This window comes from Macaca mulatta, chromosome 5 (genome assembly GCF_049350105.2).
Source record: "Macaca mulatta isolate MMU2019108-1 chromosome 5, T2T-MMU8v2.0, whole genome shotgun sequence".
Taxonomy (NCBI): Eukaryota; Metazoa; Chordata; class Mammalia; order Primates; family Cercopithecidae; genus Macaca; species Macaca mulatta.
Genome location: NC_133410.1, coordinates 191,354,310 through 191,382,065, shown reverse-complemented (window position 1 = coordinate 191,382,065; position 27,756 = coordinate 191,354,310). Strand labels below are relative to the sequence as shown.

General features: G+C 45.3%; 1 protein-coding gene across 6 annotated transcripts in view; it reads left to right on the top strand.

Moving 5' to 3' along the window:
* DCTD (dCMP deaminase) overlaps window positions 1-27,756 on the top strand; it is a 500,232-nt gene that overhangs the window by 450,203 nt on the left and 22,273 nt on the right. Inside the window, exons 1-4 of one of the 6 annotated variants that reach the window (XM_078001701.1) lie at window positions 22,377-22,458; window positions 22,979-23,031; window positions 24,108-24,222; window positions 24,634-24,769. In XM_078001701.1, the coding sequence (XP_077857827.1) occupies window positions 23,006-23,031; window positions 24,108-24,222; window positions 24,634-24,769 (277 nt within the window). In that variant the 5' untranslated portion in view covers window positions 22,377-22,458; window positions 22,979-23,005. 6 annotated transcript variants of the gene reach the window in all.

The window sequence follows — 27,756 nt, the reverse complement described above, 5'->3', positions numbered from 1 at the left end:
CAACTAATATTTCGAGTTTTTTTGTTGTTGTTTTTGTTTTGTTTCGTTTTGTTTTTAGTAAAACTGTTGAATCAAGAACAAGGCAAACCACTTCAGGAGGCCGTGGAATTTGATTATAAAGTAATGAGACACACTCCACACCGACCAGCTTTATAATTTTAGAGTCACACCTAGAATGTTTCCTCTCTGCTAGAAATAGGGGGCTTTGGTGAGCCTGGTTATGTCACTGATGTCAGCTGATGATGAATAAAAGTACACATAAATCTATGAATATTCTCTTTGGCTCCAAGCTTTCATACTAGTAATATGACGAGCATATGTCAACTGGTTTTCTTGTGATCCCTAAACTCATTATTTTCCCCAGATATAACCTTCTATTTGGTGACTCAAGTACTAATGAATTCAATACAATGTCTGTTATTGTCATAGAAAATTCCTGGTACATTTTTAGTTATTGTCTCAGCGGATGATTCAGGTCTGAATTCAAAAATGGAATCCAAATTCTTCTGAAGCAGCACTTCGGGAGGCCGAGGCTGATGGATCACCTGAGGTCTGGAGTTCGAGATCAGCCTGGTCAACATGGCGAAACCCCGTCTCTACTAAAATACAAAAATTAGCCAGGCATGGTGGCAGGCGCCTATAGTCCCAGCTACTCAGGAAGCTGAGGCAGAAGAATCGCTTGAACCTGGGAGGCAGAGGTTGCCGTGAGCCGAGATCGCGCCATTGCACTCCAGCTTGGGCAAAGCGAGACTCTGTCTCAAAACAAAAACAAAAACAAAAATTCTTTTGAAGCTATGTGAGATCTATCTGTTCACTTCATCTCCTACGCTGTGCATGAAACAATGAACATTGGTTATATTAATATAATACTTTCCCACGTAAAAGAAAAATCACTCTAACTTTTTTGAAACAAAATTTTATATTAAAATTAAAGACCTGGGAGTATCAAAAATATCGGAAGGTGTAACTTGGCAAGCGCAATACAACAAAGATATTTGAAACTGCTGCCTGCTAAATGGGGAGGCGGGGAGGCTACGCTCCTTTCTCACCCTTCCTTTGACAGGTCTTTTGACGGAAACATCGGTGGAAAGGATTTCTGCTGTGTGTACATGAATTGAGGAATTGGATTAGATTTTTCACATCCTGTAGACCATGGTGTATAATAATCTAGAGTAATGAAAACATCATTTGTAATGATAGATTACAAGATGACCCTGTAATAGCTAAATTGAGATCAATTACCTTGACTCCAGTAAGAGTATGCTTCCGCGTGGGAGGGGAGGAAAACAGGAGCAGAGTGTAACTGAGGAAAGCAGCTGTTGGTGACAGGGATGGAGCCTCCGAGGTCCAGGGCCCCAGGACCAGCCTCACAGGCGGGTGACTGCCCCACTCGCCTTCATAGAAGAATCCTTTGGAGAGCAGAAACGGCCTCAGGACAACAGTGACTGCAGTTAGTACATTTTGTTAACTCTCAGATCTATTGTGTGTGTGTGAGTTTCTTTCTTTTTGTCCCTTGTAAACAATTTCAGTTCCATATTTTTTAATTTTACCTATTTCTTCTTTGGCTACAACTTGAGGCAGACTTTACTCCCTTTGAACATGGACTATGGACAACACCCAGCAGTTGTATTTGTCTTGTATATAAATATTTCACAAATGTTTTGCCCCTATAATCCATAAGAGGCCTGAACCAGGCTATGTAGTGGGTGCCCAACAAACATGACTATGCTTCCCAGTGTACAGGACTTTCACCTCTTCTCTGAGCCTCTCTACAGCGCTGTGAAGAAAGCAGGGCAAGGCCAGGCATGGTGGCTCACACCTGTAATCTCAGCACTTTGGGAGGCAGAGGCAGGTGGATCACCTAAGGTCGGGAGTTCAGGACTAGCCTGGCCAACATGGTGAAAACCCATCTATACTAAAAATATACAAATTAGCTGGGCTTGGTGGTGCACACCTGTAATCCCAGCTACTCGAGAGGCTGAGACAGGAGAATCGCTTGAACCCAGGAGGCGGAGGTTGCAGTGAGCCGAGATCGCGTCACTGTACTCCAGCCTGGGCGACAGAGCGAGACTCCATCTTAAAAAAAAGAAAAAAGAAAAAGCAGGGCAAGCATTAATGCTGCTTCCCAAGAGGAGAAAATGGCACAGATATGAAGAAGCAGAAACAAGTTCATTGTTGTTAGGAGTAGAACTAGAATGTGACCCTTGTGACCTCCCTTTGCAGCTTCTCCTCGTTCTGACGGAACCGGCACAGATCAGAAGGTACAGTAGGTAGAGCACACCACGCTTTCCCAGAAACCTCCAGGTCTTACTGGCTTCTGCCCAAAACAGTCACACCAAGCGTAGGCTTTGAGTCCCCACAGCAGAGGTCCCTAATTATGAGTTTCTAAATTCCTAGGATGTTGTTTATGGATGGGTGACACGTGACCCTCCAAAATCATGTGCCAACTGTGTGTGTCCATGTTCCAGGGACACTCCAGAGCTACCAGCAGATTCTCAAAGGGTCCCTCACATGCGAAGAGCTATCACCTAGGTCAATCTTACACCTAAAGCCCTTGAGGCTTCTTGATTTCTAGTCTTTGCTCCAGGAAGAGATGCAGATGATGAGTGAAATTCCAGTATTTCAACTCCATGAGATGATTCTCTACACTGGAACTTTATTAGAATAAGCACGTGAGAAATTCCTAGCCTGCAGGAATGTGGGGGCCATGCTTGCTGTCATCAGGGTACACAGGAGTTACTGTGGATAATGGATGAATCAACTCTGAAAGAGAGAAGCACAGTTCAGTCACTATCGGTGAGCCTCAAGCTTTGGCTTATGTAAGAAGCTGCTGGAGAGCTTGAGAAAGCTTCAGATTCCCAGGCCCCATCCCAGACCTACGGACTTGAAACCTCTGAGGGTGGAATCTTGTCATCTGTATTTTAAATGACAACCTTGGGTAATCCCACCAGTTGTCCACACTAGGAGAACAAGTGCTGTAAAGGGTACTATTTCTTCATGTCAGGAACATCTCTTCCTACATATAAAGTAGTTTAAAAGAAGTTTAATTTTTCTTTTTCTTTTTCTTTTTTTTTTTGAGATGGAGTCTTGCTCTGTTGCCCTTGCTGAAGTGCAGTGGGTGATGTTGGTTCACTGCAACCTCTACCTCACGGGTTCAAGTGATTCTCATGCCTCAGCCTCCCGAGTAGCTGGGACTACAGGCGCGCGCCACCACGCCTGGCTAATTTTTATATTTTTAGTAGAGATGGGGTTTCACCATGTTGGCCAGGCTGGTCTCAAACTCCTGACCTCCGGTGATCCACCTACCTCAGCCTCCCAAAGTGCTGGGATGACAGACATGAGCCACGGTGCCTGGTGGAAGTTTGAGGAATTTAAGAAATTATTATTAATTTAAGTAAAAAACACACAAGGGCAAATGCACAGCATAAACAAATAGTGCAGTGAATTATCACAAGAAAATACACACGGGTAATCATCACCCACGTCAACAAAGAGAACACACCCCCTGCCACCCCCCCACTCACTTCCTGATGGAGATTCCCTCTGTTCGCTCTGCAAGGGCCCCTTGTTTTCCCATTGTTTAATTTTTAATAAATCGAGCCTTACACTATTATTTTGTGCTTGTGGCAACAGGTTATAGAAGCCACACAGTTATTTTAACAGGGATAATCTAATATGATGAATTCCTAATTGGATATTACAGAACAGAGAGAAAGAGACACTGGGGTATGGAGGTAGCAATGTCGGGTGCAATTACCACCTCTAGGACTGGGCAGACAAAGAGAAGAAGTTGGAACTATTAAAATTGAGAAGAGCGAGAGGAGGGATGCTGTGCAGGCAGAGCCCAGACCTCCAAGGGGATGCAGTGATGCTTTGTGTGTGATGGAGGAAAAGCCGGAAAACTGGAAAACAACCGATGCTCCAGGAAGGAACCAGTCAGGTCTTCCTCACAGCCCTGCAATCTCCCTCTGGTGCCCCCTATTGGTAGAACCTCGCAGAGAGACAGCTAGAAAAGCAGAAATGTGCTTTGCAGCGTCCTAGTCTCAGCATTGCCAAGCAGAGAATGAAAGGATGGGCTTGAAGCAGAAAAGCAACAATTAAATAACTGGCACAGTGTCCCTAGCTCAATATGATCTTTGTGAGATTCATCCATGTGACGTGTACCAGTAGTTCACTTATTTTTATTGCTGAATAGTATTCTGTTGTATTAATACACCATAATTTATCACTTTATTGTTGATGAACATTTGGGTTGTTTCAGTTTCTTGACAATGATGAACAATAATAGAAAGATGTTTCTTGGCCGGGCGCGGTGGCTCAAGCCTGTAATCCCAGCACTTTGGGAGGCCGAGGCGGGCGAATCACGAGGTCAGGAGATCGAGACCATCCTGGCTAACCCAGTGAAACCCCGTCTCTACTAAAAAATACAAAAAAAAAAATTAGCCGGGCGCGGTGGCGGCGCCTGTAGTCCCAGCTGCTCGGGAGGCTGAGGCAGGAGAATGGCGTGAACCCGGGAGGCAGAGCTTGCAGTGAGCTGAGATCCGGCCACTGCACTCCAGCCTGGGTGACAGAGCGAGACTCCGTCTCAAAAAAAAAAAGAAATATGTTTCTTGGTGCACATGTGTGCATGTTTCCGTGTGCCCATGTCTAGAAATGGAGGATGGGTCACAGAGGATGGGTATATTAAACTTCACTAGATCAGGCCCATTGTCCAAAGAGATTCTGCCAGTGTGTACTACCACCAGGAGTGTAGTGGACTTGTCAGCTCCTACTCATTCACATCAGCTCTTGATGTCATCAGTCTTAAATTCTAGCCATTCTAGCCAGTCTGATAAGGACAGCGATATGTCATTGTAGTTTTACTTTTCTTTTCCTAATGACTAATGACCCTGAGCACATTTCAAACATGTTTATCAGCCATTTTGTGCCCTCTTTTGTAAACTGTCTGCTCAAGTATCTTGCAAACTTTTCTGTAGGACTGTTTCTTATTGATTTGTAGGAATTCTTTATATGTACTGAAGATTACTTTTATCATTTTCATAATATGCTCTTTCTTTGCTATAACTTACCTTTCCCATTCTCTCAATGAAAAAGAGAAGTTCTCTCTCTCTCTCTCTTTTTTTTTTTTTTTTTAAAGACAGAGTCTTGCTCTGTCGCCCAGGCTGGAGCGATCTCACCCAGGCTGGAGTGGCACGATCTCTGCTCCCTGCAACCTCTGCCTCTGGGTTCAAGTGATTCTCCTGCCTCAGCCTCCCCAAGTAGTGGGGACTGCAGGCAGGCACATACCATGCCCACCTAATTTTTGTATTTTTAGTAGAGATTGGGTTTTGCCATGTTGGCCAAGCTGGTCTCGAACTCCTGACCTCAGGTGATCCACCCACCTTGGCCTCCCAAAGTGCTGGGGTTACAGGCGTGAGCCACCACACCTGGCCACAAAAGTTCTTAATTGTAGTAAAATCTAATGTATCATTTTCTCCTTAAGTGCTAATTTACATTAGTACTCTTTGCATCTTTTAAATAAGACACAAAGAGTCTTTTAAATAAAGACTTAGTCTTTTCCAAAGACAAGGTCATAAAGGTGTTTTCTTAAATTTTCTTGTATATCTGCACCATCCAATGCAGTAGCCACTGATTATATATGGCTGTTTCAATTTAAAGTAAAGCAAACTGAATTAAATTAAAAATGCAGTTTTTCAGTCACACTCACCACATTTCAAATGCTTTGTAGCCATATTGACTAGTGGCTCATGTCTTAGACAGTATAGAATTATAGAACACTTATACCATCACAGAAAGTTCTATGAGACAGCACCGATCTAGAAAATTTATTGTTTACTTTTCATATTTGGGTCTGCAATCCAGCTTGAGTTAATTTTCATGTGCATGTTTAGTGGTAGACAAGTTTTAATTTTTTCCATATGAATCTCCAATTAATCCAGCATTATTTATTCTTTTCCCTCTGCTCTGCAGTGCTAACTTAGTAATTTATCAAGTCTCCATTTGTAAGTGGGCCTGTTTAGAGGTTTTCTGTTCTGTCCCATTAGTCCGTTTCTCTACCCTTGTGCCAAGAAGTACCAGATGGTCCTAATTACCAACCTTTAAGATGCATCTTACTATCTAGGGAAACAACTTTCCCCAGCTTGTTCTTCTTCAGCTATGTCTTGGCTATTCGTGGACTTTTACACTTCTACATATATTTTTATTGTATTTAAAACTTCTTTTAACTATTTGAGAGTAAGTTGCCCCATCACCACTGAATACTTCAGTATATTTCTACAAACAAGAATATCCTCCTATATAACCAATGGCCAATCAAAATCAGGAAATTAACATGAATACATGACCACCATCTAGTCTTTGGATCTCATTCAAGTCTTCTCAGTGGTCCCAAGGGTTCAATCCAGGATCACACACTGTGTTTAGTGCTATCTCTTTAGTCTCTGTCAATCTAGAACAGTTCCTCAGACTTTTCTTAAATATAATGTCCTTAATACTTCATGAAGATTACGGGCTTCATGAAGATTACAAAGACTGAGGGACTTTGTAGAATGTCCCTCAGTCTGGGTTTGTTGGTGTTTGATCATTATTAGATTCAGGTTATACATCTTTGGTAGAAATATCACAGAGGCAATGCTGTGTTCATGTACCTTCTCAAGTGGCACAGGCTTTTGATCTGTGCTACGATCAGTCAGACTGACTCTGGACACTTGATTAAGGTGGTTTCTGCCAGCTTCCCTGTGGTAAAGATACAGTGGAGAACATTCCCACTTTGGAGTAAGTATTCTTGAAGATGGTATAGTGAGATTCCTAGAATACCCTCTATCTCTATGCATTTTCAATGCGTTCATTTTTTTCTCCTTTTATTTTTCGTTGACATGTAATTAATGCACATATTTATAGAATGGATAAAGAGTGATATTTTGGCCAGGCGCAGTGGCTCACGCCTGTAATCCCAGCACTTTGGGAGGCAAAGGTGGGTCCATTACCTGAGATTGAGAGTTCAAGACCAGCGTGTCCAACATGGTGAAACCCTGTCTCTACTAAAAATACAAAATTAGCCAGGCACGGTGGCATGTTCCTGTAGTCCCAGCTACTCTGGGGGCAGGCACGGTGGCATGTTCCTGTAGTCCCAGCTACTCTGGGGGCAGGAGAATTGCTTGAACCCGGGAGGCAGAGGTTGTAGTGAGCTGAGGTCATGCCACTGCACTTCAGCCAGGGAGAAAAGAGCGAAACTCCATCTCAAAAGAAAAAAAAAATGATATTTTAATACATGTGTACAATTCATAATGTTAATTAATTTGTATATCAGTTTGGGGACTGATCACTTCCTACTTTACTCAATGGACTGTAATTTGTTACTATCGTTATTTCTTTTGATGCTCAAATTGTTCCAGATTTGGTTGAAGATAGAAAGAAATGTGGACGTCACTGTGGGTGCTGTATGTCTGCATGCATTGACGAGCTCTGTCTCTGGGAGTTTTGGGGAGTAGGGACACTCCAAGAGCAGCAAGCACCAAATCCTCGGCTCTGGTTATTCCCAATTTCGGTGCCTGTGGGTGTATATTGAAAACAATGAGTTCACATCCATCTTTTTCATGGCAATTCAATACCAGGGGGCGCTTGTTCTAGTTTCCCCTTTACATATTTGTAACTCCCTTCTCTGACAGTGAGAAACCCGGCTCCCTTATTCTTAATTAATTAATTAGGTTAGATTAATCCTGCAGTAAATAATAAGTGTCCTGCTATCACTGTCAGCCCTCCTCCTCCTCCTTGCGCTTGTATTCCTTATTTCACTTGGGCACAGGACTGGGCACCCCCTGCACCAACCGAATATCCTCCTCACCCCTTAGGCTGAGAGCAATGCCAGGCCCCCGCCTCCAGGAGCAGAGGCTGTCCTGGCCCGCACTGCAGACAGGACAGCCCCCGGACGCCCTCTTCCCCTGCCGCGGATCCGAGACCCTGCACCTGGCTTCCTGCTGCATGGCCGCACCCCTCATCCCGCCGGCGCTTCGGCAGCCTGTGGCAGCCCCCCAGGGCGGAGGCCTCCTCACCTGGTGCTGGGTGCTTCCCCACGAGGGTGCCCTCTTCCGTGCGCTCCGCGTCCTGCGCGATGGGCTCAGCCACCTAGCCCGCTCAGGCCCCCGCACCTGCGCTGGGACCGCCAGCTCGACAGAGGCAGAGGCCCTCCTGCCCCAGCCTGGGCTCTGACTCTCCCTCTGGCCCCCCGCTCCCTCCTGCTGACACGCCGCTCTAGGCCCCTGCCCCTGCACTGAGCCTCCCGCCGCGGGAATGCCGCCTCACCCTGCTGGAGCTCCAGAGTCCTGTCCACGCAACTCTGCTCATGCCACCCTCCATTGCTTTTGGGCTAAATTATGCAGAAACCAAGGAAGGAAAGGGGAAGAGTAAAAGGAAGAGAGAGAAAACGAAGAGCAAAATCAGTCCGTTCAAGTCCATAAAAACCCTATTGGGATTTCGATTTTCATTGCATTGACTTTGAAATTCAACTGGGGAAGAGCTGACATGTTTACATCATTGAATCTTCCTCGCAGCCCAGAAACATGCCACAAATTCCCTCATTTATTTAGGACTTCCTTCTTTAACTTTCTCAGTAATGCTTTTCAGTTTTCAGCATAGAGGTCTTGTACATCTTATCTTAGATTTATTTTCCTAGGCAATTGATATATTTCTTGTTTATTTTATAGAATATCTTAATGTATTTTTTTGCTGTTTATTACAGTCATCTAGAAAATTCAAATGATTTGTATGGATTGCCGGAAACATTACTGAACTCATTAATGCTAATAATTTATCCACAGATTATGTTGATATTTTTACATACATAATCATTAAATTGTTAATTTTAGCAATTTCATTTTGAAAAGTTTTAGCATTAGAATTTCTTAATTAAGTATTCAAATATGGAGTGATACTCTTAAAGAATATCGGAATTAGGGAGGGTCTTTAGAAAATACCTTGATTCATGGAGAAAATTCATGTATATGTGCAAATACAGGAAATATTTTTTGCAGATTTGCAGGGAGGGGAGTCTTGATCTCCTGAAGCTTCCCAGAAGGCATGGTCTCAGCTAGGGGGACCCATGACCCCCAGGTTAAGAATCTCTGCCAGCTACTTCTTTTGAAAGGTGAGGAAACCAAGGCTTTTGAGGGAAACGATAGAATCCATTGCTCCCAAATAATTGTGTGCATGAGTTAAAGGCCCAGGACACAGACTTAGGAGAACTCCTTTGTATAGCAATTCACCCAGCAATTCAGTTTGACTTCTTCCTCTTCTTCCTTTTGATCATCCTAGTTTGTCCTATAACTCTTCTTTCCCTCGTGTTTCACTCTCATCTTTGAGTCATTATCTATGCTAGCTTCTTGTCCTGTAATTCATAAACTCTTCTCTTTTTTTGAGACAGTCTCACTCCATCACCCAGACTGGAGTGCAGTGGTGTGATCACAGCTCACTGCAGCCTCAACCTTCCAGGCTCAGGTGATCTTCCCACCTCAGCCTCTCAGGCAGCTGGGATTACAGGCGCACACCACAACTCCCGGCTAATATTTCTGTCTTTTGTAGAGACAGGGTTTTGCCATGTTGTTCAGGCTGATCTTGAACTCCTGGGCTCAAGCAGGCCGCCTCTGCCTCCCAAAGTGCTGTGGTTTTTTGGTGGGTGTGTGTGTGTTTTGGGGTAGGATCTTGTTCTGTCACCCAGGTTGGAATTCAGTGACACCATTGTAGCTATCTACAGCCTTGAACTCCTGGATTCAAGTGATCCTCTGCATTAGCCTCTTGAGTAACTGGGACTACAGGCATGCACCATCATGCCCAGCAAGTTTTTATTTTATCTTACTTTATTTTATTTTGTTGAGATGGCATCGCACTATGTTGCCCAGGCTGGTCTTGAACTCCAGGCCTCAAGGAATCCTTCTGCCTCAGCCTCTCGAGTAACTGGGATTACAAATGTAAGCCACTGCACCTGCCTCTTCCTATGCTTATTAGCATACCTCTGTAATGCAGTCCTCAAGGCAACAGTAACTATGCTTAGGGCTTTGGTGGAACCATCCCTTTCCCCCTCAGTATGCGCCTCCCTTTGTGGGGACCCATTCATTCATCACCTTTTGGTGTGCTCTAAATGGTCTGTTCTTGTTCAGTGTCCAGAGCCTTCTGTCACTCCTGCTATGACAGGCATGAGGTAGCGACAGTGGGAAGCACAGGGCGGGGGAGCATCTGAGCTGGGGTCTCCACGCAGGTGTCTTGGCAGCACCTCAAACACCATCCTCCCCAAACAGAACTGTGGATTTCCTGTTGGCCATCACCTTCATAGCCCAGCCAGTTTTCCCTGTCTCAGAAAATGCTAACTCCACCCCACCCAGCTGCTCAAGCCTGGACTCTGGGAGTCGCTCGTAATTCCTCACTCCTCCAATTTCTCTACCTGATTCTTTCGTTTTACCTATTAAAATGCGCCCATTGATCTCCCTCTCCACTGCCACCTAGTCCAAACCATCACACCTATCTTGTGGGACTCTGTAACAGCCCCTCGCCAGTACCTCCCACTCTGTCCTCCCTCCAGCAGCTAAGCTGCTTTTCACAAATGTGCATCAGATCATGCCACTCTGGTGTTTAAATGCCTGTGGTGGGTCCGTCCCGCATTCAGAAGAGCTCACTCTCGTTGCCATGGTCTGAACACTACCCCTCTCCAACTCTGCGGTGTTTCTCCCCTTCTCATCCTCAGTTTCTGTCCTTCTGGCTACTTCTGTTCTGTTCCTGATGCCAATCAAACTCTCCGCACCCTTCGCGTCTTTACAAGGTGTTCCCTGGATAGATGGGAACTCTTCATTCTATTTCACAGCTCTTTTCACAAGCCATAAAAATGCATGAATTTGTTTTCTTGTCACCTATATCTCTCCCTACTCCCAGCTGCACTAATCTCCTTTAGGGCAGAGACCCCGTCTGTCTTTCTTCATCAGTGTATACCACGGAATATTAGATGCTTAGCATGTATTTTTAGAGTGTGTAGTAGAATTATATTGTGGAATATTAATCTTTATATTTTTACTGCAGTCTGTAGCGCCCCCCAAACCCCCACACAAACATGCACCTTTGAAAAAATTCACACTGCCCTTTCATAGTGAAACCTGGCTCTCAACAATCCAGACTATCAGGGAGAGGCTGCTGGGGATGCAGATAGAAAGAAAAGTAGCTTTCAAGCTTTAGGAATCAAGATCCTGGCCTCAATGATAGATATGGAAGAATTCTCAAGAGTAAACTGACATTATCTTCTACCAAAAAAAAAAAAAAAAGGAGAGGGGTGGACCAGGAACTTTATGTTGAGGGCAGAGTTGAGAGCTGGAGGGTCAGTGAGTGAGCCGGGCTTGGTGAATACGTTTCCCACCCCTTCCACCATTCTGTGCATAGAAGGGATCTGTGCTTTCTTCCTGGTGCGGTGCAGAAATGAGGGAGACTGCCCAGGACATAGCCAGTGTGGTGGGGTGGGGCGGGGCAGCAGCGGGGTACACAGGGCTGCCTGCTGCAGCCGCGCAGAGAAGGTCAGAGGAGACAGTGGCCAGCGGGGTGTGGAAGTGGCAGCCAGGCCCAAAGGGACCTCTAGTTGGAATGAGGAAGACAGAGCCCCTGGAGGCCAACGGGACTCTCCAACTCAGTGGAGGCCGGCAGGGATGGATGCCCACAACGGGAGACAAGCAGGGGCCTTGTATCTGTGGGCAGATTGCAACCCAGGATGAAACTCCTTCCCTCCGAGGCTACAACGTTACCTTCAAACCTACACGTCAGAAGGGCATTTCCTTCCTTAGCAGAAGGAGGAGGGAGAGAAATGCTGAACTCACCGATCTCACACCTCAAGTGTCCACATTTTCTTTTCTTTTTTTTTTAACTTATAAAGAACAGAAATTTCTTTTCTGATGGTTCTAGAGACTGGAACATCCAAGAATAGGTTTGGTGTCTGGTGAGGGATGCTCTACACTTTCAAGATGATGACTTGATGCTACATATTTCAGAGGTGAGGAACGCTGTGTTCTCACAGGACAGCAGGGAAAAAGCCAAGGGACAAGCTCTCTCCATCAAGCCCTTTTATAGGGGCAATGAACCCCATTAGTGAGGGCTCTATCCTCCAGACCAAGTCTGCTTCTTTTGCTAAATAGCCTAAGAGCTCATTGTAGAAGCTGATCTACATTCTAGCAAAGTTAGGCGGGTGTGGTGGCTCATGCCTGTGGTCCCAGCACTTTGGGAGGCCAAGGTCGGTGGATCTCTGGAGCCTAGGAGTTCAAGACTAGCCTGGGCAACCTGGTGAAACCCTGTCTGTACTTAAAAAATACAAAAAATTAGCTGCGGATTGGGGATGCGGTCCCAGAAGCAATTCTTATTATATGTATTTCCCTATTGCTGATTGGATGTATGCCTGTGAGCTTTTAAATTTACGTTTCCATGAATTTCTAATGGATTTCCTAAATGATAACAAGCTCTGTGAATTTGGGATCTGTGCCTTCCATCTGATTCAGAAATCTTCATAAAGTCCTAAATAGTCGTCGTCCTGGCACCACTGTACATACTCCTTAGTGCCAGATTGGTTCCCCCAGTGCTGTTTTCTTTCTTTCTTTGTCTTTGCTTGGCTCTTCCTAGAGAAGTACATATTAAATTTTTTCTCTTTTTTTTTTTTTGTTTTTTTTTTTTTTTTTTTGAGATGGAGTCTTGCTCTGTCGCCCAGGCTGGAGTGCAGTGGCGCAATCTCGGCTCACTGCAAGCTCCGCTGCCTTGAAGCTGGGACTACAGGTGCCCGCCACCACGCCCAGCTAATTTGTTTGTATTTTTAGTAGAAACGGGGTTTCACCGTGTTTGCCAGGATGGTCTCGATCTCCTGACCTCGTGATCCGCCCACCTCGGCCTCCCAAAGTGCTGGGATTACAGGCGTGAACCACCGCGCCCGGCTAAATTTTCTTTTTCTAAAAACAATTTAAGAAAGCATTGCCATAGGGCGGACAGAGGAGGAGGTCCGATGTACTGGAAGCGGAGGTGCCACTGATGGTTCCCGGTTCAACCTGGGCCGCAGTCAGCTGCTTGGACTACCAAGGCCACCACGTACTGACCTGCAAACTGGGATTCTGGTTCCTCATCACAGGACTCAGCAAACTCGGCAACTAGCTGTTGCCTTGGCTGGCACAGGCTGCTGTGTTTGCACGGCCTCCCTGCCTGTGTTTGCATGGCCCTTGAGCAAAGGATGGTTTTCACATTGTTAAATGGTTGAAATGAAACCAAAAAAGGAACAATATTTTGAGGCATGTGAAAATTAGATGAGATTCACATTTCAGAGCCCATAAATAAAGTTTTATTGGCTGCAGCCACTCTCATTTGTTTACGTCCTTCACGGCTCTTCACAACAGCAGAATTGAGTAGACGCACAGACACCGCAGAGACGCAGAGACCGTGCGATCCTCGGAGCCTAAAATCGTTCCTCTCTGGTCCTTTACATGTAAAGTTTGTAAACCCCTTCCGGATCTGGGGGCCAAAAAAAAAAAAAAAAAAAAAGAGATAATGATTCCTACACCAGAAGGTTTTTGTGAGGATTGAATGAATACCAGTGATAAAATAAGAGACTGTACCTGGAATATGTGGGTGCTTGAGAAATGATTTCCTCCCACCAAGCTTAGCATCTGGTCCTTATCACATTCCCTAACCAGTTACATTTACAGCCAAGATGGCTTTGGAGCACAGCACAGAGCTTCTGCATGCCACACAGATGGACAGGATAACTGTACCTCACCATCTACTCAGAAATACCCCACATGAATGAACCTCCTAGAAATCTGCAAGGATGAATTTAAGCCTAAATGCTTCCCCATGAATCTGACAAACCTCTAATATCCAGTCTAGAAATCACACAGCTAAGTTTAATAATTTATACGTGTTTTACAGGTAGCAGCACAATAGTTAGGAAAGGCAAGTTGCTCATCAACTCTTCCCCCAGATCCAGGAGATGTAGATTGCAGTGAAAAGCGACTCTACCTTGCTTTCCAAGATTAATCTTAAAAAAAAAAATTTTTGAATTTTCTAGAGATAGGGCCTCGCTGTGTTGCCCAGGCTGGTCTCGAACTCCTGGGCTCAAGCAATCGTCCCACTTCAGCCTCTGGAATAGCTGGAATTACAGGCTCTGCAACAGCCCTTTAATTCTAAATCCTCTCCCCAAGTGACTCCCCTGCTTCAGATAATTTCATGTTCATATGGCCACTAGAGAGCACTTTGAGACTAACAAACTTTGCTCTGTGCGCCCAGGCCTCTGTTGCACCCTGGTCTCCTGAGGTGGAGGGGCTGTGCTCTGCTGCTGCGCCATCTAGCTACCAGCGGCGGCCTCCAAATGCCTATCAAGGCTGATGGATGCATTTTGTGAAGCTTAGTGACCTGTGGTAGTGATAATGAAGTATTCGGAAGCTCAGATAACATTTCATTCTGTCACTACGGTTTTCTGCCTTTAGTGACATCACCTAATTTGTACTGCTTTGCCGCGTGTTTCTCAGGCAAGCATTTCAGCCAGGGTCCCAGTTTCCTCACTGCTCCTACTCCCTTCTGTCAGATTGAATTTCTCTCAAAGAGAAAATATTGCTTGATATTGATTCCAGTGCACAAGATAATTTCAGGTTCTCACTCTACAGTTCATCCAGGTCCCTGTTTAAAATCTTGAAGAGGTTTTCCAAGGCTAAGAGGCACAGTTCAAAAGAACAGTTTTTAAATGTGTTTAAAAGACCCTTGGCTACATTTTCTGATGTTTCATCAGCAGTTCGCACTGATACACTTTCCATTGTTATTACAACTGAACCATATCATAGGGAGTTGTACCAGCAAGACCATCAAGTTTTCTAAAAAGCTATAAAGCGTTCATGTTTTCTGGCCTATTTCTTACTGTGCTCTTAAAAATGTTTAGTTTCTGCCGAGCCAAATGTGTACCTCCAAAGGCATACACAGTGAAAAACTCTTCAAGCATCTCAGTGACTGCTGTAATATCTGTATATACGGCAGGAGGATGATTCTGTTTGGATGGAGGAAGGGGGCAGTTCTTTGTGGTGTGCACTGTGCATGAATCACACCGCCCTTTGGCGAGGCCCATCAGCACTGGGGTCTAGCTGTGGTTTTAGAAGGAGAATCCACTTTCCTGACCACTGCTTATGAGCACTCCCCAAAGCCACTCCATTCTGATATCATTGTTTGCATCAAGGAGAAATCAAAGGCATCAGTTCTAGTCCTGACTCCGACGGATGGAGGCATTTATATGGATAGGTTTTCAGGGGATTTCTTTGATGTTTTAAAAAGTCCAAAATAATTTCTCCCTCTTTTGAATGACACTTGACTTTCAAGTAAAGAATATGTCTGCATGTGAAATGTCAGTTCTGTCTAATAATAACCTGCTTAATGTGCCACTGAAATCTCTAATCGAATTTGCCACCATTTTTATAAAATGAAGTTCTCTTCCTCTGTCCCGGCGCCTGGCTCCTAGAAGCTGGTTAGAACAGTGTCAGACTGTTACAAACAAAACGGATGGCTTCATAAGGAAATTACACTCTACAATGCAAACTCGCTACGTCACCCTTTGCCGATACACGTCGTTTGTACTTTGCCATGAGAATAGCAAGGAAGTGAACAGGCTATCAACCAAGACTTTCAAGAAATACACTTCTCTAGGTTTCACAGGGAGCCATGAATATGAAAACTTAACGGAGTGGAAAGCAAGATAAGGAGTTTCCATGGGGGCATGTTCATTATTGAGTAGATATGGTTAGTTTTCAGCAGCCAGACTTAGTTTTTAGCTATCAGTCTCTAACCCAGACCAAGCCACCTTCTTCTGCAGTCCTGGAGGGTGTACCACATGCTCCCGTTTCTTTATTTCATGTGATGCTTTTTTGTATGTGGGTAATAAGATAGTCAAACTTTATCTGAAAGGCAATGTTATCCCTGGAATTTCAACACGGGTCGAAGAGTACAAAGCAGAAAGATTATATATGTGTGCATGTATGCATGTTTCTTTGACTGAAATTCCATGGTTCTTGGGGGCTATGATTTTGTTAAGGACATATGAACATTTAATATTTAGTGGATGCAAATAAATGGCACTGACTCTGCCTTGTCTGGGCTTTGTTCTGGAAACCAATACAGATGGCGTCTTCTCCCGGAGCTAGTGCGGGGCTACGGTTAGGGCAACCTCTCATACTCAAGGCTGCGATGCTAGTAATTCTGCCCGAGCTTTCGCTCCACGTGCAGGCTCCCATTCCTTGCAGCGTGTATATCTCACACTCCTTCCAAAACAGAAACTGGGGTATAAACTGAATATTGTGCTAAGAGGAAGTAATAATGAAGGGAACAGGAATACCCCTGCCTTTATAACCTACCTCCTAGGTGGGAAGAAAGGGCTGTTTTAGGTAGAAGACACACACACACACACAATCATATTCTGCTTTGGGAAAGCTCTCTTTTATTGTTGTTTTACATTGTCACTTAACCCCTGAACGTTGGGTAACCTATTATGTAGTTTTATCTTCTCTCCAGCAAAGAGAGCTGGGGCGAAGACTGACTCGGCTTTCTTTATGCCCCTCGAAGGCTTGGCAGAGTGCCTTCCACAGAGAGCCTCAATAAACAGTTGCGTTTTGATTCATGGACTGCAAAGCTGGACATGAGCAGTGTGGCATGAGGAAATCTCACCAGAGCAGCCGTGTGAGTGGGAGAGAGCCAAGTCATCTTTCTGGGCCACTATTTCCTCATCTGTAAAAAGAAGGGGCTGGACTCAATGATTGCTAAGGTCACTTCCCAGCTCTGTAAATTCCATGCTTTTAAAAAATGCTCGGATCCCGAAAGAAGAACATCTTCTTGAGTTTGCAGACGAAAGAGCCCGGGGTGTATTTATGTTTGACCTCCTACCACATTCTGACTTTCTACTCTAATGAATCTGGGTTTATTCTTCACTGAAATGGCTCGGCTCCAGGAGCCCTTGGTGTGATTCTAACACTGTGTAGATATCGATTTTTCTTGCAGGTTAGTGGTTACTGTAACCACCAAACTATTAAATCTCTCTTGTTCTCTTAGGGATGATTTCATGAGGGCCATTCCACTCCCTTTGGCTGATATTTAACTCAACCCAGGGCTAATTTGAAGATAGCATTACTAGGATCAAAGTATCTTAAAATGCTTCATGGCTGAGAGCTCCCTACCTTGTATCATTTCAAGTTGTCTATCAAACACTGCAGCAGACAGAGGTTTGTCAGAAATGGGGCCTTTGGAGAACTCTGGCTTTGGTACTGCCATGTGACTCTCCGTCAGCTCCTGAATCAAAGCTTTGAATTGCTTACTGTGAACAGCGTCAACAGTCATTCACATAGGATAGGCTTCCTCCCTTATTTTGTTTGCTCCTGACTGTAGAAGATGACTTCTTCCCTCATGGCATTAACAACAGATTGTTGTTGTCGTGGTAGGATCACAGGGGTTATCCTCAATATACACATACATGGTGTGCCACAATACTAAAATATTAATTTGATTCTCGCCTTCTCCTTTTAGAGCTTTACACCCAATGAACTTTCCAGTTAGCTGAGGGAAGGCACAACACGTCAGGCAGGTTATGATGGCCATTAACTCCCAACTACAGTTTCACAGGGGCTTTCATTTACAATGGTTCTTAGGCATTCTACCTTGCTATACCATAAAATACACACTGCAAAATGTGTGGTGATGCTGACATCAATAAAGAATTCTATATCCAGAACCATAGTACCTTGTTGATTACCCTTTAGGAGGTTCCTTGGTGACCCCAGAGTAGAGGGTGTAATTTAATGAAATCATTAACATTTCTACAAAGCCAACAATCTGATACATTCTCTTCAGGTAGGCACTTTCACAGAACTAGCGTAAGTGACTATTCCACATGAAGCATTATCTTTTCTTGTACAACATTGAAAGCTTACATGCTGCTTGACAAATTTGAATTTTAAAAAGTAAGAATGATTGGCACTTGGTAACTTACACAGAAATATAAAGTGGTACGAGAAAATTGCCCATTTCTTTTAGATTTACATTTTATATGTTTTTTTTTTCTTTTAAGAAGCAATAAGACATGTAATTTCCATCCACTTCAACCAGTTATGTATGAAAGAGGCTACAAGTTCAGCTCTGTAGAGGCAAAGGAAGTCATGGGGAGAGGCATCACACCAGGAAAGAGGAGACCGCCTTCTCCTCCGCCTTCAGCTCTGCTGTACTAGAGATGGTCATTTTCAGGCCAAGCCCCAAATCCTAGGACTGAAATCCATGCCTCCTTAAAACGATACTGTTCACTCTTGGTTCCCTGACCCACCAGCCCCAGTGTCTCACTTATCAAATGTCTCTCCAGGTCTATGAATTGCAAGGAGAAAAAGGAGGTGGATAGGGAAGTAGAACCAGCGTTCATAGACAAAGACTTCTCTCTATGAGTTAGATGCTCCAAACAATTTGGCATAGAACAATGATTCTCTATTAACTCATTTTAGCCAACAAATATTTATTAATATAAAACAGCAAAACACCCTGCTCCGTGCATATGCCATGTTAACATTTCCTTATTGACCTTCATTGAAAAAAAAATTTTTTTTTTTTTTTTGAGATGGGGTCTCCCTCTGTCACTCAAGCTGGAGTGCAGTGGTGCAGTCATAGCTCACTACAGCCTCAACCTTCTCGGCTCGAGCAATCTTCCCTCCTCAGCCTCCTAAGCAGCTGGGACGACAGGCATGCACCACCATGCTTGGCTAATTTAAAACTTTTTTTTTTTTTTTTTTTTGTAGAGACTGGGTCTTGCATAGCCCAGGCTGGTCTCAAATTCCTGGGCTCAAGCGATCCTCCCATCTTGGCCTCCCACTTTGCTGGGATTATAGGAGTGAGTTCATTACAATGAACCCGGCCCTTCATTGTAATTTTGAAGATGTATAATGACAAAGTAATTGGTGGCTTCAACTCATAACAACAATGCTATTTAGGGATCCTGATTTTTTTCTGATAGGAATGCTCTGTCATGTCAATTTGCAGAGTCTGTATGCCCTTCATGGAACACAAACAACTGACCTCATGCTCTAACATACATACGAAAATGTATATACAGGTTGAATATCCCTTCTCTAAAATGCTTAGGACCGGAAGTGTTTCAGGTTTCGGATTTTTTCAGATTTGGGAATATCTGCATACATATAATGAGATGTCTTGGGGATGGGACCCAAATGTAAACACAATATATATTTATGTTTAATATACACCTTATATGCATAGCCTGGAAGTAGTTTGACAGAATATTTTTAATAATTTTGTGCATCTATCACATGAGGTCAGGTGTGAATTTCCCATTTGTGGGAGTGTCAGCACTCAATAAGTTTCAGATCTTAGAGCATTCTGGATTTTGAATTTTCAGGTTAGGGACGCTCAACCTGTACTGTATTGATAAGACCACCTATTTATTTTTTTCTAGAATTTTCACTGTGACTTTTTTGTGGTTTAGCAGACTTACAGTCATCCCTTACTTAAGATTTACAGAGTTCTCTCTAGTTTGCACTTTAGCATGGAAATATAAACAATTATTTCTTTGAAAATCAGTCAAAGTGGCACTTTGCCTCTAAGTGCAGTTGTTGAGTTATGAAAAGAAGTTTTTGGTCCTGACTGACAATCACCAAATTACGAACAACAGGCAGTTTATAACAACATTTACTGTGTTCACTGGGCCAGCAATGAGGTTCGTTTTTTTCTGTATTTATGTGGGGAGAGGGGAATGTGAGGGCAATAACTGGCTTATAGTATCCATCATGGTATTTGCAGCACTTAGCACATAGTAGGGAATTAATAAAAAATGAATATTGTTGATTTTACAGAGACTCCAAGAATGGAAGTAGCTTCTCAAGGTTACTCAGGTTGTAAGAAGTGGGAGTAGGGTTCAAAGTCTGGTCTGACTCCAAGGCCTGTGCTCTTTCTCTCATGACAAACTTGATGGACAGATTGGTCACTTTCCTGACTCCTTGCCTCTGTTTCCCCAGTTACAAGTCACATCCTTACCTTGGCAGGCAGAGGAGGTGGAAGGAGGGGCAGGTAGTATCTTGGTAGGGCAGACATTTGCAAATGCCATCAACCCCTCTTCTGAGGTGGCCCTGGAAGAATCTTACCTTGACTTCTGTTTTTAATCGCGATCCTCCACCTAAGGCACACTGAAATATTAATATGTTCCAGGTTATGCTCTACACTAGACATAGATAACATGAAACCCCATAAACAAAAGGGCCAAGATAGTAGTCCTTAGGAATGTGTTGATTGTGTTCAACCTACGTGAGGCCCTCAAGGAAGGCCAATCTAGATAGGGCTGAACACATACCTAACCTTTGTATTTGTAGTAGGTGCAGAAAGATCCTCAATTTTAAACCCAAATACAAGATATCAGCAAGTGAGATTTAACACCTACAGTCACACTTGGAGTTACAAGGTGTTAATGAGAAAGACATAGGAAGGAGTATATTTTTCCCCCATTGGCCACGTGGCTTCACTATTGGTGCAGAATATTTGAAACCTCAAGTTGTGAAACTCTGAACAAGGAGGGTTTCCTGTATTATGAATGATGTCATCTTTAAGACGAGGGACTTTCAGTGAAATGCAGGAACATTCAGGGTAATGTGTTTTCAGCAAGCAGGAGCTTGAATTTATGGCAGAGGGGAGTGTGTGAGTTGACCAAAATGGAGAATGATGAGAAGTAACTAAATTATGTATGACAGTCTTTACAGAGCAGAGGAAGGAAGAAAGCTTAATGATGTTGTGGTTGAAGGACCAGCAGCAATTGGTGATGTATGGGTTGTAGGCTGGTAAGAAGAGAAATGGATCTATGAAGACCCAAAGACTATAGATGAGTGTGCCAAAGACCAAGTAGTGGATTTGGGAGGGGGAGGGAAACCGGGGCTCAGGATATATGACACATTTTAGCAGCAACAAGACAGCCACGTAAAGTCAACTTGACATTAAAAATCATCATCTTAATCTATGTGGTTCTTTCAAGCCTGAGTCTTATCAGGGCAAAAAAAAAAAAAAAAAAATCTATAGTTAACAATGAAGGATTTCTCCCTTTTGCTTTCCCGGCATCCACCAAGAGCAGTACATAATTTAATTATTGAATCTACAAGCTGGACCATGAGATGAAGAATGATGTGTCTGTTGTAGTGAGTAATTAGACAGAACCAACTGTTTACTCTCATCATTCTTCCTCCGTGAGGCTAAATTAATATAGTTAACAAGCTTTTGTATGGAACAGCAGTTCAAATCCGGGACGTGCAGATCAGAACTGATGATTATTACGGTAGCTGTTATTTATGGAGTGCTGACAGTACCCTCAAGTATGAGTGAAACAGAAAGGGGTTCTTCTGTCATTCTCTGTGCTAGAACCACTGTAAGGGGCTAGACATCTGCGTAGGGTAACGAATTTCATGAAAATCAGATTTAGTTGCTTGGGGCATACGACTCCAGAAATGTCACTGATGGTCTTTCCCATTGCGCTGTTTTTCTGATTTGCCCTGTTTTGAAACAACTGCAACAAAATGTGCACAGTATCAGTGGGCAAGCATTACCAGGAGGTAACGTGCAGTTGGGGTGCATGTGTGGTGATACGGGTCGAGCAGGGGACTGCAGGCTTTAGCAAACACCTCAGGCCCTTCCGCACAGTTTGAGCAGAAACTGCAAGCCGGTCAGGCGCAGCTAAATGCAAATCCAGCTTCGAGGCACTGAGCCTCGAGGCACGGCACCCCCGCCGGACCCAGTTCCCTGCCCCATCCGGTGTGAAACTGACCCAGCCACCGGCCAAGGGTCCCCACGGGGGCGCTGCGAAACAGCGGGCTCACCCCTGAGACCCAAACCAGGTCTCCCCACCTCCCACCAGCTTCACGGCACTAGATTCTTGGGGTCGTCTTTTAATCACACAGAATCTCTATAGTCGTGACTCTAAGGAGCTGACGGAACACGGATGGTGGGGAAAACCTCACCACCACCACCACCACTAAACCGAGCAGCCCCGACGGTCGTGCAGTCAGGCCTGGATGCGCCCAACTCGCGGCCACCCTGCGCCACGCGTGACCCGGGCAGCGGGGCGACCTCGGGGCAGCCTGGCACCCGGGGAGTGGTTTGTGCTCGGGCCGTGAACACCGCCGGCCGGACCGCGGGCTGCATCACGGGGACTGCGAGGCGTACGGCGACGCCGAGCAGCGTGTTCGCGGCGTGCGACCCTCCCTCCTTCCCTCCCTCCCGTGAGAGCTCCGGGACCCTGGTCCCCGGCCGACAGCGGTTCTGCGAGCGCGCAGCGTCCGGGCCGCTGCCCTCTTCCGGCCCCGCGGCGGCCCCGCCTCCTCTCCCGACTTCCTTCCCTGAGCGCGGCGGCGGCGGCGGCGGGGACCAGCACCGGCCTGCGCGCGGAGCGGGCACCGGATGGTGGGCGGGGGGCAGCCGTGCGGGTACGCTGCCCGCGCGCCCCTAGCCACCGCCGCGTGGCACCGGCTGCCGGGCGGGGGCCTGGGCCGGGGCCGCGGACGCTGGGGGCGCCTCGGCCGCGCTCAGCCTTTAGATCGGAGAATGCGGGCGGGGTGGGAGCGCTCGGGGTCCCGGAAGTCACTCCAGGGTCGATTTCTCGGCGGGTGCGAGGGCGGCCCCCTCGGAGTGCCCCGGGGAGGTGGTGCTGGGCGTCTGTGGGAATGCCGGGTGTAGGCCCTGGATCAGAGCTGACGGGGTTGCGAGCGGCGTGGGGTGTGCCTGGGACGGTGACCGAATGTGTCTTCCTGAATCGTTGTCCTCAATCTCCAGTTCCCTCTGTTTCTACAGCTGGGCCTCAGTCCTCACAGGGCTCTAGTGGGCTTTCAGCCATGCCAGGGGAAGGCGCCCAGGGAATTAGCAGGACTCTTCCCTCTCCTCCCCCTCCCTCACCCCGCCATGTCTCCCCCTCCCTCCTATGTAGTAGGTACTTCTCTAGCACCCCACAGCGATGATGGATGCTGACCCTTACGCCAGGTGGGAAACCAGGCTGATCCAGCACCTGTCTTTTCCTGTTAGGGGGATTGCCAGGCTTCTCAGTGAGTGACCATGGTTCCCAGCACCGACTCTCCACTGCATCTAGTCGTAGGCACTGCCGCCCTGCACTGTAGCATGTGCCTAAGTAAAGTGTGGAGCCTGAAGCACAAATTTTGGGAAATCCTCGCCTTCCTTTAGACCACATTCCTTGCCTTTCTTAAGATTTCTCCGTGTTGCCCACCCTGTTTTTGCGTTGTCTTCCTTCCTTGCCCTTGTTTCATTCCTTTTGAAAGCGACCACTCCCCTGAAGTTCTAGGACCCCCTTCCTGGGCTCTCCCTGTTGTAGACAGCCTGTGCTTGCCCCTTGTAAACTAAGTTCCAAAAACCTTGCTTTAGGAGTAGCACTTGACATTTTTCATAGTTTCTTCTCATGCAATTCATTACTCAGAGTTGATAACTTCTGTCCCATCTGGAGTAACAAAGGGAAAGGGAAGGGAAAAATTATCTGGTGAATATCAGAGTTGGGAAGGCTTCAGATGTTTTCTTTGAATCCATCTGGCGTGGGTAATAATCCTGTATGGTTTAGGATAAGTTACCTAAGTTCTCTGAGTCTCTGTAAGGTAGGATGGCATTGTCTACCTTAGCTAGGAGTAAGGCTCGACTGACATGATGTGTATAAACTTTAACAATGTCTGGAATCTATAGATGATCAATAAATATTTCTTATTTCCACCCTCTTCCTGTGCTGACTCCGTTTTGTAAGGGAGACAGGTAAAGGACAGAACAATGTGTAGGCTGGCATAAAAAATCCTATGAGAAAGCAGTAAACAGATAAAATATTTGGGAATGTGAAGCTATAGGTGCCAAATTCAAACTTCTGAAATAGGAAATTTCTTAAGTTTTTACTTAGACCAGAGACTGTTTAGGGCCCATGTGTTGTGATTTGTGATTGATAAATGTAGCTCAAGTTGCCCATGTTTAGACATCTAAAGGTTCAGTGTGGTTGGGTTGAACTGGAAAACAGATTTACTAAAATGCTTCCTCTCAACTTCTGCTTTGTCACGCTTTTCTTCTAGACCCAACATGAGTGAAGTTTCCTGCAAGAAACGGGATGACTATTTGGAATGGCCTGAGTATTTTATGGCTGTGGCCTTCTTATCAGCACAGAGAAGCAAAGATCCAAATTCCCAGGTAAATGAATTTCCCAGGAGAATGCTTAGATACTCCCAGGCAGAGAGATTCCTGCACATGAGCAGAAAGGGGAGATTCAGTGGACACTTGTCAACTTGAAAGTGCAGGGTCGGTCTGCCTTTTGTGCTGCATTTCTACAAGCTTACTTCTTCCTGTGAGACAGAAAATTGTCACATGCCTTTGTTAACTGCCACTCATGCCCCTTCTGGGACCCGGGGTGCACTTTCCTTGGCTTATGGGAGCTGCCACACACACAAAAAAAAAACAGGCAAGGAGATCGACAGCTCTCAGCACCTGTAGCAGCTGTGCATCTGTTTTGAGTTCTCCAGTCCCTCTGGTTTTATTCCCTGCTTCCCCAGCAGCAGACCAGCCAGTTGCAGGCACCAAGCCTTTGGGCATGTTTCCTTCTAGGTCGGTGCCTGCATTGTGAATTCAGAAAACAAGATTGTCGGGATCGGGTACAATGGGATGCCAAATGGGTGCAGTGACGACCTATTGCCTTGGAGTAGGACGGCAGAGAATAAGCTGGACACCAAATACCCATACGGTAGGGCATGTTTTATGTCCCATTCTGCTTAGTGACATAGCCTGGCGAGTGCCTAATTCAGAAAGTTGGTCAGAAGGCATCATCTCCCTTTCGTCATCAACAGCTGGAAAGAAAAATATCCTACTGAACTACCCCCGTTTCCTGGCTTTGTCTCTTAAGTTCCAAAGAGAGCCACGGAGAGAAGCATGGTAGTGGTCACACAGGCTGGCCCTGAGATCCGGGGCTCTGCTGCCTGTGCTGAGCCTGGCAGGCTTCACTGGCAGCCTGCTGCCGTGCACAACACCAGAGCATTGATAGTTGGCTTCTCTGCAGAGGGTCACAGCTCCTTGCAGAGATAGCTGAGGGATGTGCGTAGTGTCTCTGCAGGTTCTTTTTTTACTACTCGGAAGCAGGGTCGGCTAACCAGGGGCTGGCTCGGGGTTTGGTTTGATGAGAAGCAGGCTTCATTCAGCCTACGTGCCTGATGAGAACATCTGGCTCAAGCTCATTGCTGGGAAGCGGGAAGCAAGCTGTGAACTAGACATCAGGAGATGGAGGATCCAGTTGCTTCCTCCAGTTACAGGGGATGCTGCAATTTCACAGTAGGCTGTGATCAGACCAAAAGCCAGAAGTGAGGCTGGGCGCGATGGCTCACGCCTGTAATCCCAGCATTTTGGGAGGTTGAGACGGGCAGATCACCTGAGGTCAGGACTTCGAGACTAGCCTGGCCAACATGGTGAAACCCCATCTCTACTAATGTTGACATTCTAACATAGCTACATCTATTAAAAATACAAAATTAACTGGGCATGGTAGCAGGTGCCTGTAATCCCTGCTACTCGGGAGGCTGACGTGGAGGTTGTAGTGAGCCAAGATTGTGCCACCGCACTCCAGCCTGGACGACAGAGCAAGACTCTATCTCAAAAAAAAAAAAAAAAAAAAAAAAAGGAAAAGAAAAGAAAAAGAAAAAGCTAGAAGTGTGGAACTGTAAACCTTTGGCTTGACTGTCTCTGGATTTTCACCTTGAAATTAGCGAAGGGTGCTTCTTAGAGTTTGTTGCCTGTCTGAGCCCCAGGGAAGACTCCTTCAGAGATGGCCTGGGAGGGTCCAGCCACAGCTTTACTTTTCCTTGTGTTCCTTGGAGAATACGCAACTAATACTGGAAAAGAGGCAAATCATGCTGCGTATGCAGGTTGCTGATTTTTTGTAGGGTTAGGTCCTGTATTTTACGCCTGAAAATGAACAGACTGGCACTGTTGGAAGTGAAAGTAGAGTAAGGCCATCCAAATGGGAAAGATTGTGCCTTCAGGCCGAGGCGTGATGTATGACCTTTCTTCTTTGTTGACTCTCCTGGTAGATTTTCCTCTGGGTTTTTCTCATGAAGAATTCCAAGTCTACATTTAGTCTAATTTATAAATTTTTGCTAATGTTCCTGAACCTCGATCATGTTAAATAAGCCCCATAAATTTCTTTCTAAATTGCCTAGGGGCAACTCCTCCATGTTTGAAAGAAAAAGGAAAGAGGTACCTGGAGGGAGAGGAGGAATTGAGGACTGCAAAGCAGTCTGGGTTTCCAGGGTGTGAAAAGTAGTTTAGGGATGAAGGGGACTGAATCGTCACATCCTTGATTTAACCTCACCCCTCCCTCGTAGGAGTGGGAAGAGAGGATCGGAGTTGGGGGAGGGTAAGACTGTCTTCTCAGCCCAGCTTCAGAGCTGGTGGTAGTGGATGACTAATTAGAAAAATGCACTGACTCAGAGAAACTTCTTGTCATCCTGATTTTGATTCTATAAGCTTTTGATGGTAAGAAAGAAGGGAAGTGATTAGTTGTTTTTAAGTCCATGCAAAGATAATTTTTCACAGTGTGGTTCAATGTCCCATATAAAAATGGTGAAAGTGGAGGGTCGATATGTTAAAGATCTGCATTGAAATGTGTGACGGCCACAGTCAATATTTCACCGAGTCTAGACAGTGAAATATTGGCCCTTGTGCTGGACTTCGATATGGAGGAATTCTGGGGGGATGGCAGTCTATCATACTCAAGCTGGTGCAAAAGATACCCGTGGTTGGACAGTGCAGAGGGGTCCTGAGTGGGCACTGAGCGGGCCTCCCAATGGGACCTGTGCCTTCCTCAGTCACTGAGAGCCCCCAGCAGATCTGTAAGCTGTGACCTGGAAGCCAAGGGCCGTGCAGTCCATTTGCAGCACCTGCCCCACACCCCAGACTTCCCAGCACTCCTGACTTCCGTGTAGCTGACTTTGTTGGTTATGAGACACTGCCTTTTGTCCAAATTGAGGAGAGTGCCTTTCAGAGCCCCTTTCTACAGGGAATTTTTTTAAAAACCTACATAGGTATTTGTCCAACTTCACTGATTGTTTTTTATTGAATAGCTGCTGAGCTTCTGGGCACTGGTTGTCTGTCTGCATTATTTTTTATTATCTGTATGATACCTCTAGGTTTTCAAAGCTCTTTGCCCTTACTTATCAATTATTCATTTATATGTAGCTATGGTAGAATGTCGACAATTTTCTTTCACGAGAGTAAGCTTGTAATTTGATGTACCATAAAAGTTGTAGAAGGCATTAAATGGGTTTTAAAAGGCATTTAGTATTACTACCGCCATAATACAGTAAAGATGGGCTTTAAGTCTAAATGACAATGACTGTGTATAAACTATACTTGTTGTCTTCTCAAGGATTTTCAGGCCACAGAGAAGTAAATGTTTGGCTTGCCTGGGATGTCACAGAAATGTTTGCTGATAACTGACTCAAATGCAAAGGCTTTTTTTTTTTTTTTGCTTTTAAGATTTTCAAGATTAATTTAAAAAACAAGGGGATCCTGCCTTGAGTTGGATAGCTCACCCCGTTCTTTCCTCATCTGCATTAATGGCGACTGAGCTGCTGTAGCAGGAAGGATAACTTCATGGGTGATGTGTTACTCCCTGTAAAGGAGCTTTAGAGATTATCTCGAGTTCTAGACAATGATTTTTAACTCTTTTGAATGTACCGG